Source organism: Notolabrus celidotus, chromosome 6 (assembly GCF_009762535.1).
Source record: "Notolabrus celidotus isolate fNotCel1 chromosome 6, fNotCel1.pri, whole genome shotgun sequence".
Taxonomy (NCBI): Eukaryota; Metazoa; Chordata; class Actinopteri; order Labriformes; family Labridae; genus Notolabrus; species Notolabrus celidotus.
This window is the reverse complement of record NC_048277.1, coordinates 27,984,605-28,001,542: the sequence shown is the minus strand read 5'-3', so window position 1 is coordinate 28,001,542 and position 16,938 is coordinate 27,984,605. Positions and strand designations below refer to the sequence as shown.

General features: G+C 40.2%; 1 protein-coding gene across 1 annotated transcript in view; it reads left to right on the top strand.

Moving 5' to 3' along the window:
* Positions 1-16,938, top strand: part of nell2a (neural EGFL like 2a) — a 112,356-nt gene that overhangs the window by 3,409 nt on the left and 92,009 nt on the right. The window contains exons 3-4 of the mRNA XM_034684760.1: positions 10,968-11,118; positions 13,811-13,984. Coding sequence (XP_034540651.1) covers positions 10,968-11,118; positions 13,811-13,984 — 325 coding nt within the window. The remainder of the gene's footprint in view (positions 1-10,967; positions 11,119-13,810; positions 13,985-16,938) is intronic.

Here is a 16,938-nt window from a genome sequence, read left to right as displayed (position 1 = left end):
TATGTTATGGTGATTATATCCCTGACTGCAGCGACACTGAAGTGTAACTGGATGGAAGAGACTCATTTATAATACAGCAACACCATGAGTGTGTTTTTCCCTGTGAAGACAGAGGGACTGTGTGTGGACGCAAGTTTGTTTTCCTGCATTTATCTGTGTGCGCAACAGACATAAGTGTTTCGAATCGGAATGAAAATGGTGTGTTTCCGCAGCAGGGGCTACACTTGACAGCTGCTATTACACTGGTGCAGCTAGTACACATTCACTGCAGACTGAAGCATTCAAATAGGAGAGCAGCTTCTGCACTCTCAACTGGGTTTTACAGAGAAGGTTCAGAAGGTGCCGTTTTGTTGCAAACTCTGCAGATAAAGGAAAGACAAGAGAACAACATGAGAATTTAACTTCAGGAATCAATAAGGTTAATTTAGATGAGTTTAGTGTAGCAGCCGCGCTAAACTTCTGTGCTCTATTTATGCTGCGCCTTGGATTAGAGCCAGGACTCTGAAAAGGAGCACACAGTGCAACTGTTTTCAAGCTAATGTTATCTTTATCTCATTGCTGCTTAGGGTTGCAAAGGGGTGGAACATTTCCAGTAAATTTCAGGAAAGTTTCCAGTAAATTTCCATGGGAAGTTAAGCTGGGGAATTTTGGAAATAGTACAAATTTGAGACTTTCCATGGGAATTATGGGAATTTATGGGAATTAACTGGGCATTGAGGGTAATTTAATGGAAAGGTATCATATCCAAAATATTTGTTTTGTTATAAGCAGACATCCATCCAAAATAGAAATCATCTGTGCATGTGATGGAGGAATGCACAGTGCATGTAGGGGGCCTGGTCTCAATAGCACTGCAGTAAGCAGTGTGCTATGTGCATGTGATTGAGGAAGAGCATAGATATTCAACTGTACTTGCATGAAATCTGGTTGTTTTAGTCAGGATTATGCTAAAATATATTTTCCCCAACTATATTGATGTTCCCCACCTTCAATTTAGTAAATTCCTGGTTCATTCCCATAAAAATTACCATAAATTCTCGTTAATTCCCATGGAAAGTTTCCAACTTTGAAAATTCCTGGAATTTTTCCAACCCTATTTCTGCTGTTGCTGCACTATTTACTCTAATTACACTGAAAAAATGGTCCTAAGATGGACAAAATATTGTTCCGAAGCAACTCATTTCCTAATCATGTAAACGTAAATTTAAATTACAACTGACCAGCTCGTCCAAAGGTATGAAAACACTCAGATATATATCTAATTGAGTCAGGCCAACATGGGATGATAGAGTCTACAGGTAAACAATGTCAAATTTGTGTGCAGAGCGTGGCTAACAATAGCAGAGCTAGCACCACCAGCCCTCGGTCCTCCCTGCAGGTTAGCATTCACCTGCCTGTGCTGGCTACACATAGCTCTGGTCAGGGGGTTCAACCACACCCAGCCAACATCCAACTTAATTCAATTTCCTACATCAAAATACTGACCTGCACCGCCCTGCTAAAGGCCATCAGTCATCCCGGAGAGCATTATTGCAAGAACTACTGGAGCCACAGCCCCGACTCACGGAGGGTGGCTGTGCTGCAGCTTAGACAGGGTATGCGACAGGCATTCCAGGTGTACAATAATGAAAATATTAAGAATTTGTTTACCGACTGGTAATTCTGTTGCCAACTAGCAAGGGTGACAACATTTGATGGTTTAGAGGACTACGGATGAAATGCCTCTGATCTTAAGAAGTTTTAAGATACCATAATGTTACATCCGTAGCCAACATGGTGCTATGTTTTTTTTTACCTTGTCACTGTTTTGCATGTGCACCCTTATGTAAAGATGGTGAGGATGTTACAATGTTACAATGTTACAATGTCATTTAGCAGACGCTTTTATCCAAAGCGACGTACATACGAGAACAAGAACAACACAAGCAAAGATCTAGACAAGAGGAAACAAGATCAGTAAGAGTAACAAAGTGCTTCAAGTCAATTTGGGTGCAGGTACTGCCAAGCAGTGTAAAGGCAATGCACAAAAATAAGTAAGGAATTTTTTTTTATTTTATTTTTTTTCCGAAATAAATGTGAGGATGTGAGATGACTCACTCCTCAGCTCGAAAACACAATTTTACGCCTGCTCACAGCAGGAAAAACACACAATGATGTGACTGACTAATCAATAACAATTAAATCCGACCACTAATCTGTCTCTTAAAATCAAAGTCGGAGGGGCTCAGGAATCTCCAAGTCTCTAAACAATGTCTTTTATCTTATGGGCTGCTTACTGCTAAGAAACTGATCCTCCTATTTTGGAAAAAGAAAGAAGCACTTACCCTCAAATTATGGTTAACGGAGATGACGGGCACATTTAGAGATGATTAGATTTGTTCTTAGAAACAGACTTGAGAAGTTTGAAAAAATTTGGCACCCACTGATCTCCTTTTTGCAGAGCTGAACTGTCAACTTTATGTACATTGTCAGGTAGCACTCCTTGGGAGGGTTTAGGGAAGGGGTAGGCTTGGATAGTTATTGTTCTACTGTTAACTCTATAATGAAGACAGTTTTGCCTGATGATAAGGAATGAATAATCTGAATTAGTGATGATGTAGTTTGTGAGATCAGGCCTTTGAATTACACTGTTATATGACTATTGAATGTCAATGTGAATGCTTTGTGGAGATCTTGTTTTCATTAACAAACATATTGAAACACAAAAAAAATCAAAGTCTGAGGTGTTTTTGTTTTCTTCTGTTCAGCTGCAGAGTTGAAATATTAATGCCACTTTAAAGTTTTGTTGAAGACAGTACGAAGATGTCTACATGAGCAGCGCATTTACAAAGATATTGGTTGTCCTGGTTGTGCACCCTGGCTGTCAGGAGATCCCTTTCTAAAGTGAACTCTGTGTAATAGATGGAAACAAAATCCACAGCCAACACAGTCCCTCTACAGTTTAGCTGAAGCTAATATGAGGCTCCTGCAGTCTGAGTCAGACAAATCAGTTGAGGGTTTATTTTCTAGTGAGAGACAGTATGAAATTTCCTCTTTGTGCTGTTCAGACGGTGTCTCCTTGCTGAGCGGCAGCAGAAGGATAGTGACACAAAGTGGGGATTGCAAAGTGGAAAATACTGCACTGATTCTTGTAACTCGGGCTGCAGAAGTCTCACATTAGTTTGAGCTGAACTCTCACAGGAGGGAGGGACAGTCTCTCTTCTATTATGTGAAAATGGCTTTAAATAGTGACTTCTTTTCAGCCAGTACGGACAGGAGGTATGTTTAAAGGGAGCGATAACTGCTTGTATGCATTGAAGTGCTGTGTTTGATAGACTTGGAGAACATATTTACTGAAGCAGGAGGCTGTAACAAGTGTGAGGGCTCATTGTTTCAAGAATTTTATGGAATTAGATGGAGATTTTCTTTGCAATCTAGTGAGAGAATGTGTCTAAATGCACCCTGCTGCTAGAGAGTATTACCAGTTTTACAAAAAGTTGTTGCTGACTTGTATCGTAGATGTGCTGAAGGACGAGTTTTAGTGCTCAATGAGAGACAAAAACAGCTTGAATTTGTTTGTCATCTCAAACTATCACATCTTTATCCAGTCAATAATGAACCAATCAAAATGCCCCGTCTTGATGAATGAGTTTATTTTCCTCACTTAAGTCCTGCTTCTTATAATCAAGTTGTTTTCAAATCCTCTCAAATCCATTTACTGTTGATTCTTGTGATTGTGTCCTCTGTTGTGTGTTCAATTGTCTTGGAGAGACTTGAATTATAGAAACACAAGAATGAGGAACTCCACCTCTTCCCCCCCGTCTAAAAAAAGAAGTGTTAGTACAGGTAGAAGTGAGAACAGTGTGTGAGGAAAGGATTTTGGCAAAGCCTAGGAGTTTTTCTTGGCAATCTAGAGTATCAATTTTTGACGTTGTATGTTGTTGCAAGTAACTATCTCCTTCCTCGATGATTTAAATTGGAAACATGTTTGAATAAATCAAAGCATAACAAATCTTTTTAGTTTTGAAGAGAGAATACAACATTTAGGATTCATACATCACAATTCCATCCAGTAAAAACATGCCTGGTCAAGATTAGGCAATAGTTTGGGGCGCTGGTGGTCTAGTGGTCTAAGCGCCCCCACATACAGAGGCTACAGTCCTCGTTGCAGGAGTCGCCTGTTTGATTCCTGACCGGTCGACCATTTCCTGCATGTCTTCCCCCAATCTCTGCTCTCCATATTTCCTGTCTCTCTTCAGCTGTCTTATGGAATAAAGGCAAAAAGCCCCAAAAAATATAACTTAGAAAAAAAGATTAGGCAATACTTTATCCAGAGTTACCCACCACACGGTTTTCACAACATAATATATGACTACTCAGCTCCCCTCATTATTTGCTGTAAGTTTGGCAGTAACTTCTGTTGCATCGCCCAAAAAGTTTGCCAACCTTTCCAAACTGTTGACTGACATTATCCCCAACTCCCTGTGGTCAAAATCTCTTTTAGTTGTTGTTTTCTGAGGCGCGCATGATCCCCTCCCCATGCTCCCCACAGGACGACCATGGAGGGAGACATTTTTCTGTCCCCCCAGGGCAGTTATACAGTTGGGTGGCTGGAAGGCTGTCATTAGCCCTGTGTATGTGTGAATGTCAGACAGGCGGTCACTGGAGAGGTGATCTAAGAATTGGGGATTTGCTGGCCAAAGCAGTCCTGGAGGTGCCCTTGGCTCGGTTCAGTATTTGTTCCAGAAGAGTGGAGACAGAGAAGGAGGAGGGGGGGGTGGGGGTGGGTGGTTGACTGAATGCAGATTGACTGAGCATGGTGGAATATTCAGGAGCTGAAACAAGCAGCTTTTGGGGGGCTGGTATGAGTGTTTGTGTGTGTGTGTGTGTGTGTGTGTGTGTGTGTGTGTGTTCATCAGTCATGTACCTGCATATCTTGACTTTGTAGCTAGCTGCCTCTATTTGTACACACTCATCGTTTCTTTGGAACTGTACACGAGCCAAATGTCTGCATGCGTCCGCTTGTGTTGTCGTCCTCTACACCTGCTTGTGTGTGTGCGTGTGCTCACAGACTCAATATGCCCGTGTGTTGACAGTAATGAAAGGTTTGGAGTTTGCTGCTGGTGGAGAGTTTATCATTACTCTAATCCCTCTGGAGAGAGATTCTCTTGCCTAACCCTCCCACACGTATCCTTCTGTGCGCTCAGGCCGGCAGATAAAATGTGTTGTTTGAAACCTGCTCAGTCACTTCTTTTTTCAAATGGAAAACATTACGCAATCACAAAAATAACACATTTTCACTTGTTTTACTGTAGCATTGTGTGCCTTCCTCTGCTGACTGGATCACTGTGTTTATTCCAGCCCTTTCTGGCACTGGGATTTTGGTGCAACTCATGGCTGGGCTCAGTCTTAACTGGTCAAAAGATGGCTTCTTTACAAAATTGTTGACGAGTTGTTGGGAAGACGTGGGAGGTGTAAACTTGTTCTGTCAATCCCCTGGAGACTAAAAAATAAAAGTCCTTCTTCACTTACAAAAAGTGTAGAAAGATCTTTTAAGGTAATATCACTTCAACTATCTGCAGTGCAGCCATGACAGACAGGAGGACATATGACAGCATGAAATAACTCTTCTCGTACATTTAGGCATGTAAGTATTGTTTTAGAGCCCAACTATGGGGCTGAATCTTGTTGTTTCCACAATTTTTACATAATTGAAAAGCACTATTTCATGGAGTTCTTCTCGAATTGTGTTGGGAACATTCTGAAATAACATCAAAGCAATGTCGTTCTTTAAATTATTGAACTTTTGGAGTTCAATGAGAGACAAAACGCCTTCAATTTTTCTGTGTCATCTTAAACCATCATCCCATTCCACATTCCAAAATGAACCAGAAAAAAATACCCAGTCTCAGTTTGGCAGGTGATTTACCTGGATAGCACTTTGCTTTATCTCCATAATTTAGCTCACAGGGATTTTATATCAAAGTAGGACTTTATTCCTTGACATTCGCTGTCGGTTTTTGCAGAAAATTCGATCGTAAGTCACATCTTTCAGGAGAAGAATCGAATCAGAAAAAGAAGGGAATCTCTTCCTCTTTCTAACACAAAGAAGTCCGTGATATAAATACAGGCAGAAGTGAAAACGCTGTGTGAGAAAAGGGTTTTGGCAAAGCCGGGTGTATCCGGACTCTCATGCTGTGCTGCAGAGCACCTGTTCTAAATGCTAAATATGTGAGCGAGTGATTGGTGCAGAATGCACTGGTGGGACTGTGGAGGGATTACAGCTGTGTGGGTACCGCCGGTCAGACAAAATAAGACCACATTAGACAGTTTAAGATTAGAAGCGAATCTGAGGGATGGAAACAGTAGCCAGAGTGTAACCATTAAAGCACAATGTACCCAGGAGATAAGATTAGGTTGTAGCCCAAAGCTGCGTTTCCTAGAGATGCTATTGAGCCAGAGGCTTTTGAAGATCTCTAGTCAGCCTCTCTCTCAAAAAAAAGAGTTTTCTCACAATCAGCGGGTCCTTGTATCCTGTAAACAATGAGAATTCATGACAAGAGCTGTGTTATTGTGCTGAAAAATGTGCTGATTGGAATTTTATACGCTACATCATCATTTTCAGTCTATTTTGTGTCAGAATCTCACATCAGAGTGGTCGTTAGGAGCAGGTGGCTGCCCCATCCAGGCGCCTGCCAATAGATAATCGACCAAAGGGCCCCCTCAGCAGGGCCACATTGATTTGGCAGAAGAGAAAAGCTGGCCCTCTCCTCACAGCACTCATCTGCTGCTCTTTCATGTGTGTTTTGAGGAATGCAGAGATGTTGCTGCTTTTGGCTGACTTGATATTCACTTTAGTGCATGCAAAGAGGGTTCGAGATCATTGCGCTTTTTCACACAGGCAGCTCCGCTCAGACCAATCTCATCACTCCATCTGAATGAGGAGATATCTCCACCCTCCAATCCCCCGGAGTCCCATTTGAAGCAGAATCATTCCCCTCGAAGTATAGAGACCAGTGATGGGAGTCATCCACTCATAGATCAAAGGGCTCATATCTGCAGAGCTGTGGAGCAGCCCGGTGCTAGAGGTTCCTCCATCCTTACCATCCCCCCCTTCCTCATCAGGCCTCTCTCAGTGCGGACCCCGCCCTGGCACCTGCTCCCACTGCGCTCATTTTGCTCATGATTGAGATGTCAGCGTTCTTGCTGTTCAACACATGGCATGGCATTAGACTTACTCTCACATGTTGTCATTGACACTATAAAGCCTGTTAGAACTGGACTCAAATTTTCTGATGATGCTTCAATATTCATTACATATGCATTATTACTTATTACATTTTTGCTGCACTTAATTTTACAATAATGTATTATTTACATGCATTTATACATTTCATTAATCTCTTATTATAGTTAGGTTACTTGTATGTAGTGGCAGTTCTAGACCAATTTAACTGGGGGGGCTAGGCTGGGGCCAAGGGTGTTGTCAGAGGGACACATTCAACCCTGATAAAAGAGACTGAGAAGGGTGAGGACCGGCTGAGAACAAACTGGCAAAACATCAGTGCATCCCTATATACTAGATATATATACTGCTGTGTACTAGATCAATATGCAGACTGACAGCAGCTGTTTGGCTGTTTACACTCAACATGAGTCCCTTAGCGCTCTAAGGGACTGGAACCAAGTGCCACACGCATGTGTTCCGCCTGTAACATCGGCGCGATACTGAAGCTTTTTTTATTGTATAATATTATTTTGGTGTGGAGGGGGGGCCACAGGGTGGGCCAGGTTCAGTTTTACAGGGGCACTGACCCCTGTTGGCCCCTCCCCAGAACCGCCACTGCTTGATCTAGGTATATATTAGGGATGCAACGGTATCAAAATCTCACTGTACAATATCATCATGGTATTAAGGCCACTGTAGGTAATTATTGCTGTATTGTCAAAAAAATAAGATGACTTTGAAAAAATGTCATAGTGTGGAAAATTAAGTGCCAGGAAAGATAAGGATAAACACACTTACTGTTTTGAACACAAACATAATGCTCAAATGTTCTAATCACATTTATTACTATCTGTTTGGCCTTGCTTGGCTTCTTGACGATTAATCAAGTGGCTTCTAATATTACTTGTATTCCCCGACTTGTAGATCGTTTTTGTTTACTGCAAAACCAAAATGCGTCCATACTTCTGATTTAAACTTCCCAGGAGGTTCCACTAGTTTAAGTTTTCCGCTCTGCTCCCCCTCTGTGCTTTCCGTCATCTCTTCCTGCACTGCGCAGGGGATCATGGGAGATGGTGTTTGCTTCTCAGATTGGCCCACTCAATAGCACCAGAAAAAAACTAACCTACACTAGCTGGAGTACTCCGAGTTCCTGTTTGATACCATCACATGCCACGGCATTATTTTGACAGAGATCCCAAATATATATGAATGCATATTGGTGTAGTTATGGGTGCACATTGCTCTATACAGTACGGATATTGGTGCATATTCACATTGATGATGCTGCTATGGAGTTGATTTTATCTATTTTACCGATGCTTTTAATGTTTTAATGTAAAGCACATTGAGTTGCCCTTGTGTATGAAATGCGCTATACAAATAAAGCTGCCTTGGCTTGTAAATATAATATATATTTATATAATAAATGAACAGCATAGAGTGAAAAATACCAAGACAGGACATAGAACTGTAGCTTTGATGAAACTATAAAACTAATTTGCATTGAAGCACAATCAACCATCTAATATTTTCATTCACAGCGTCAAATTGTATCAAGTTATCTAAGGACAGTTAAAAAAAAAACTGGTCTTGACCGTACTGTTTCATACAAAGCAAAACCAAATACATGTTCCATCATTTGTTGAGATTATTTTTGATAGTACTCATTTGGATTTGCTTATTAAGTGGGATCTGTCGATGGCAGCAGATTATTCCTCGGCAGAGCTCCTGTTGCAGTCATTGGACCATCTGTCCCACCTCAGCCAATGACACTGGAATGATATTCCTCTGCCAATGCAAAATGCATGAAACTGTGCCCTGCGCATCTCCTCTTGTGAGCAACAAATCCAGTGTGCGTTTGTGTTTAGACAGAAATGACTCAAAATACGTCCCAGATGGACCTAAAAGCCTAGAAGGCTAATGCTAGCACGGTTTGTGCTCAATCAAAAGATGAGAAGCATGAGAACCCACTCTTTTTTTTCAGTGTGATTTAATTGTATCCTATAGAACCGATATCTACACTGTATGCCAGTGCCTCCTGTTTGACATTGCATTGTGTTAATTGGCAACTCCAACCAGCTGGAAGTAATGTTAATACACAGAGGAGAAGCCGCCACGCTAGCTTCCTGGAGCGCTTAAGTGTGCCAGGGCATCTTCCATGCACTCCATAGCTGGAAGTGAACTCTTTGATGTGATTGCTTCTGAGAAACGTCATCATTTATTGATGCTTCCATTAAAGTAGCATAGACGTCTGTGTAGAGTCGGAGAGGAGGGAGGCTGAGCACTGGTGGGACCGGGAGTTTACTAGCTAACAACACAGAAAATGCCCTCCCATCCACACTGGCATCGTTAGCCTTTCACTGCTTCTCCACAAACCCTCAGCTTCATATCTCTGCTCCTACAACGAGCCAAGGAGACAACATTTGATCCACTGGTTCAGTTGAGAGACGCTAGTATGTTTGAGTCAATATTTGGAGGCATGAAGTTGATATCTTTTGATTTTAGCAGTCGGATGACTTGACTTGATTTTTAAACCCAGTGAAGCTTTAAATTGGATGGCTAGTTCCTGATTTAACACAGGTTCTTGTCAGTATTTAATAGTCGTCACTCAACCTTAACCAAAATAGGTTTGGGATCAAAATGGTTAACATACCAGCAAAGTCAAATGATTAAGTTATGTAACAAAACAAGTAGAAAAAAGGGGGCTACACATTTAAGATATGAATAATATGCCAATTATTTAAATTCTAGTTATGGTTATAAACTTTAAAAACATTTTTTAAGTTATATTTTTGGGCTTTTTCACCTTTATTTGATAGGACAGCTGAAGAGAGACAGGAAATGTGAGGAGTAGAGAGCGGGGGAGGACATGCGGGGAATGGTCGACCGGCAGGGAATCGAACTAGCGACCCCTGCGACGAGGACTGTAGCCTCTGTATGTGGGGCACTTAGACTGCTAGGCCACCAGTGCCCCATGGTTGTAAATATTTTAAATGGGAATATCAAATATTATGGCAGATTTTCCTACTTTTAAATGTTGTCTGCGTTGATTTTGCATTCATGAATTCAGATTCATCAAGAGTTTATGTAAATACATCAAGTATTCACAAGATATGGCTGCAGAAATCCCAACCGAGTGGTCTGTAGTTCTGTACAACACGCTTCTCTGTTAAATAACTTGTCTCTTTAAAATGTGATTAAACTGTTTCACTTTACAGCAGCATGTTTGGACCTATTCCCTCTTCTGCATAATATTCTTAACTATACTGAGTTTTCTTTAAGACTATTACATCTGTATCTCGTCAGTGTTTTTGTTCCAGTAATCCATGGGTTAAATGAAGAGAGACATGTTGGCAGATACATTCTGTTACACAATGTCTTTAAATATCATTGGATTCCGGCTGAACACTTAACCATCTGTAAAGTGTGTGATATGCTTTGGTTTTGCATGTTCCTATTCATAAGTAATCACAGATGGATTGTCAAAGGATTATGATGAAGTTTTGCTCAATATGTTCAACAGAAGTCTTTGTCAGATTATGAAAGCACGCCTTTTAAAACACGCATTAAGATCTAAATGCTAATGGTAATTTGAACCCCAAGTTGTTTCTAATGGTTAGGGCAGCTTGCAGTATAAGCCCATTTCCATTGGTGTTCGAGTGTGTGACTGAGAAGCAATTTGTAAAGTGCTTTAGATAAAAGTGCTTTATAAATGCAGCCACTTACCATTGAAGTTTTTCTCTGTCTCATTCTTCTGCAGGGTCCTCCAGGGAGGTGGTGGCTCCTGCTGAGGTCTCAGAGCAAATGGTGCAAAAGCTCAGAGGCAAGAACGAGTTTACTGTGCTGGTGACCCTCAAACAAGATCACCTCAACTCCGGGGTCATCCTGTCTATTCATCACTCCGAGCACAGGTGGGTCCACTGCACACTTTACTTTGTGCTGTGTCTAAAGCACACAGAAAAGGGCAGCCTATGCCATGCCATGCTTTAAGATATAACCTTTATATATAGAGATGTTTTAGCAGAAAGAAGTCAACAGATTGGCTCGTTGGTCCTCATGTCTTCCATAACACTGTAAATCTGACGATTTCAATAAAACGTTCAATGCTTCAAATACAAAAAAAAGGCATGAACAAGTAGAGTCTGGCATGATTATTTATGTTTATGGTAAATTTGCATCAAATACAGCACACAGAGTGGTTCATTAACATAGCTGCTGAATGAGTTATAATCTCACCTCCCTTGATATACAGTTTGAAACTCCTTATATCCAGTGGCCTGTTTTTAGATATCATCCTGCTGGTTCTCCTATAAGCATATTTCCCATGATAATACTAAATTCCACTACTAGGTCATTTAATTTACACACCATTGGCAACATTTCAATCTTAACACCTACATCCAAACCTCACTGTGCTTAGAAAAGGCCTGGTTTTAAAATTAAATATGGTTGTGGCTTAATATGCCTGAAAGATGGTAACATGCAAGTAATAAAGAGGATGTATATTAGATTAGATTCAATTTATTGTCATTGGGCATGTCACCGATACAAGCACTGAAATATAGATTGCATGTAACCAGAAGTGCTTTAGCAGTAAATTAAATAAATAATACAGAATATACAGAGAAATGAATGATGAATAAATATAATATAATATGTATCTACATGAGTGACTATTGACTATTGCTGCAGGTATGCACAGGCTATGACTATGGTTATGGTATACATTAGACTATACAGTACAGTAGTGCAAAGTGATTATTGGAGATTTACATTACTATATGCTAAGCACGCATGAATAATTTACTATATATTAAACATGGATGTATTCTCTGTGACGTCACCTGTTGGTTTCTGAAGAGGCGTTAAGAAGCCCAAAGATGGATGGACATTTTGTCTTGCGCTAACATTCGAATAAGCAAGAAACAAGCAAAGAGCTGGAGTTTAAGTCATGGCCTCAGCGCCTGATAATGTGCAACAATGTGCCCACTGATCAGTTAAATAAGCCACGCCCCTTATTTTGCCGAATCATGCTGAACTCTTAGTTTCAATATAATCAAAAAAGAAGATTTATAAAAAAATATCATACAGTTGTTTTAAAGAAATGGATATATGTGGGAGACCAGAGCTGTTATTTGAACCAGGAAGTAAACATGTTCAGTATAGGCTCTTTCTGGGTTTCCTTGGATTTTTTTAAGTCAACCTCAAGTGGACACTTGAGGAACTTAAGCTCTGAACTCTGCATTGTTTTGCTTCTCAGTTTGGACTCTAAAATCTACCGCAAATTATGAAATCAGTACTCCTAAACAAAGTTAAAAACAATCCTGAGACAGTTTTTGGAAAACATCTATAGTGTGAAAATGATTAGAGATGCATATTTTGGCAGCATGAGGCAGAACCAAGGCTGTAAATGTCTCATAGATTACAGTTAATCTGTATTTAATTCCTCATTGATAGAGTATAATTAGTTGTTTTTCTATATTTAGTCCCACTCTCTGTTTTGTCTTATCAGCTGTCTGTAAAGTGTCAAATGAAACCTGAGTATTTGTATCCGATGAGCATCTAGATGTTTTACACACTAGTCTTGTAAACACAAGCAAACCACCCTGTATGCCAGGGTATTATTCTTCACAGTCCATCAACGATCCAAACATTGAGTCTGTGATCGTGAATCGAAAACTGATGAGACGCTATCTGCAGTTAGCATGCTAATGTTTTCCATTAGTTGGTGGGAGCTGAGCCGTTGGATGATCACAACAGCAATCTGAATCCTGCATAATGCGTTGATTGAACAGTTTGTACATTAAAGTCAGTCCTGAGACGAGAGCTCACAGGGATGTTAATGACTTTCCCTGCCGCTGATTAGCTTTCCCGGCAATTCATATGCGACAAAGCAGCGCTGCATGGATTCATTTGGAAACATTGCGAGGACTAATTCAGCGTCAGAAGTGGTAGCTGGTGCGCTTATGGAGGCAGGATGAATGTGTAGCATGACAGGGGGAGAGTCAATCTATCAGATCTTGTTTGCAGATAAACACTTCCATTGCTACACTTTGCTTGAGTGCCTATTTTTCTTAGGAATAATGTTTCCAGCAAATGAGCCCAGTTTAAATAAGTCTGTCTTTAAAGGCAGAGGTGCTGAGTGTGTATCGGCAGCTCTTTCCATTAGTGTCACTATGCTCTGTGAGTCTCAGCAGAGTGCAGAAGAGGGTCCTGTTAGAATACTAATATGGCAATGTAAAGGGTTGAACCTCCAAATGTAAGTGTTGCTGATGTTGCACTTAACCATATAGTGCCATTATGCTTGACTAGTGATGTGAATAAACTCTAAATGATGTTGCAAATCTGAGCAGATGTGGGTGCACTGCTTTTAAAATGAGGGACCTATTATCTCTTAGCACTGTGCTGAAGGAGCCCTGAGTAAAGTCTCTGCGGCGATGCATTCAGGTTTTCATGCCTACAGAAATAAGGGCTCAGTTCCAGTAATGACACTCTAATGCAACAGGACAGACTGTACAATGCAAGGAATGCAAATGCTGTGAGAATCCGTGACTGTCTGGCTGTTACTAGAAGCAGGTTTCATGCTTTTTTTTAACTTTTCAGGTTCCTGGAGCTGGAGAGCAGTGGGCAGCGCAGCGAGGTGCGTCTCCACTATCGTACCAAAGGCCAGCAGGCGCACACTGAGGTGTTCCCTTACAGCCTGGCTGATGACCAGTGGCACAAGGTCTCTGTGGCCGTCAGTGCCTCTCATGTCATACTGCACATCGACTGCAACAGGTGAGACACCCGGGATGAACTTATGAAGTAGATAAGAAAAAACTACAGGCGGTATTCACCAATTAAAAAATGAAATACCTTTTCAAAACCCACCAAACATTCACCAAAGTTCTCTTATCAGGGATTTATTCTGAGGTAAGAACATAATCTACAAAGATTTAAGAGCATACTTACACACATTTGAGTGCTGACATACGGGGGCAAAATTATTACTTATTATGTGCCCCCAATTTTGCATATTTGTGTAATTTAAATACAATTGTAAACACTTGATTTAACTGTAGTCAACTTTTATTTCAATCATGCCATGCTCGATCAAAACCACAAAATGTTTTAGAACACTTAAAAAATAATAATAACTTTTATTTATTGGGCACTTTTCAAAAAACAGGTTACAGAGTGATTTACATGGGCAGCAAGATAAAACAGTCGGATCACAAAATCACGTAAGGCAAAATCAAGAAATAAAACATATTTTAAGAGGTATGAAATCCCCTTATTAGAACTCTAAAGGAATGGGGCGCTGGTGGCCTAGCGGTCTAAGCGTCCCACGTGTAGAGGCTATAGTCCTCGTCGCAGAGGTTGCCGGTCCGACTCCCGGCCGGTCGACCATTTGCTGCATGTCTTCCCCCGCTCTCTACTCCCCACATTTCCTGTCTCTCTTCAGCTTTCCTATCCAATGAAGGCAAAAAAGCCCAAAAATATTTTTTTTAAAAAGAAAAAAAAGAAGAACTCTAAAGGAATACATGTCTTTTAAAATATTTTTTTAAAAACACTTAACCTCAAGTGAAAAATAAAAAAAAGGTTCAGATAAAATCTGTAAAGGCTCTTTTATAAAAGTCTGTGTCAAATGATTCACTTTTAACATTTTGCCTTTACATACATGTGTTTAAGCGACTAATAGGTCTCATGTTCCAACATTTTACAGCAGCAGCTTTTGGGAAAAAATGTAGCACAAAATGTTTCTGAATAACTACAAGACACTGTCAGTATCTCTTCTCTGTTTCGGGATTCCCCCTCAGATTTAAGATTCAACTTTTTAAATTAACTACTACTGAAGAGAGTGCTTTTCTGATGACAGCTTTCTGTGAGCAAGTGATACCATCTTATCTGTTCATAGTTAATATTTAATATCTGCTAACGATGCTTCTAAATATGATAAATTAGCCCAGTATTAGATCACTTCCAGGAGCATTACCTCCATTTTAGAAATACTAGAGAATGTTATACATTGTGCAGTTACTTATACATTTTAATTATGTGCCCTTAAATGGGTAAAGGAGAGGCATTCATCTGCTAATCTGGTTGTTAAGTTTGACATCACTCATGACTTGTTCTCTTACTAGTAAACACCTGCTGACCCCTGCTCTTTGTGTTGCCTTACTTGTGAATAAAAAGCCAATACATAATCAAAACACATGGTAAGCATGTAGAGAAACAACAGGTCATCTGCTCATCAGCTCAGTCTATCATCAATCAGAGCACAAGACACTTGCTCAGCAAATACAGTACCATGTACAGGCTAATACTGATCATTCACTAACAAACGAAACACATGTTGCTGTTATGAAGTCTTCCTTTTTGCTTTGTTTTCACCGGTCTAAGGATTTAGCACATTTTTTGTAAAGTTAGCAGCCGATACAACAGCCCCTCTTCTGTTTGCTCATAGTACCTGCTTGTAGTGAATCACATCAGCAGAAGGAGAAGAAAGGGGACAGACTGTGTGTGATCTGTGATCATTTACACCTCAACTGTGTGTTTCACTGCAGCTATTTGTAACATTATGTTTAAATGTTTACTGTTACTGACTACAACCCGAAACATCACTCATATCAGGGTATGATACAACGGTAGCATATTTTTATAGACTCCATAGCACTATGCTAACATCAAGGAACTTTACATGAGTTTCCCTTTCAGTCATTTAACGAATACAACTGAGGGGATCAACTCTAGCCATCTCTTCTTCTCTTTCTCATCACATAGATGTAAGTAAAAAAAGCGGCTAGTGGAGGTTGTTTTCAATTCTGATATGTTACAAACAACAAGGAACACAGCACTGCAGCATATTGAAAGTATGGTATGTGTTAGAGGTTTGGACCAAGAAACAGATTTATAAGGAGGTGTGACGTCACTGCTTAACAACTGGATTAGGAACGAGTATAAGCTTAAAAATTCCAACTTCTCAAGACTAGGGTTGGGTACGAACACTCGAGTACTCTTGTACTCACCATTGACCCCATTATTAGAGTAGCATTTTGTTACTCACACACCTGGCAACATAACTTGAACTCATATAGCGTTACATGTGTGACCATGTGCTTTTTGTTTTCTCCTAACTGAATATACTAGGTAGGAAAATAATGACTTCTCCGGCCACGGCTTCAGCTTTAGTACACACCGAGAGATGTTTCAACAAAAAAAACAGTTTCATGGCAGCTATGGCAACTCTCTAGGAACATATTATTCCACCGAAAGCAAAAGCACAACAAATACAGAACCATCTGCGACACCTGCAACATGTCAGTTTAAAAAAGTGATGTCTGGAAGTACTTCGAAAAAAACAATGTAGTTAATGTGCAGTGCAAGATATGTGGCGTTAAACTTATATACCATAGAAATACTAGTTTGAAGCTTAACCACATGCGCTTAAAGCACAAGGAGAAAATAGCGGAGACAGATAACAGGCAGTCTTGCATCACGTCTTTTGCTCGCCCTGTTAGCACATGTCGTTGTGACGAAATCAGAGTGGAGAAGATTAGCCTGCTAATAACCAAAATTGACTTTTATTTATTTATTTATTTATTTATATTTGTTTACGGTTTAAAAATAATAATAATTGTGAGTACTCTTGTAGTCGTTCATTAGGTAATTTGCGTAATCGAGTACAAGGATTACTGTAAATTCCCATCCCTACTAAAGACACAGCATTTATCAATTCAAGAAAACAGGTG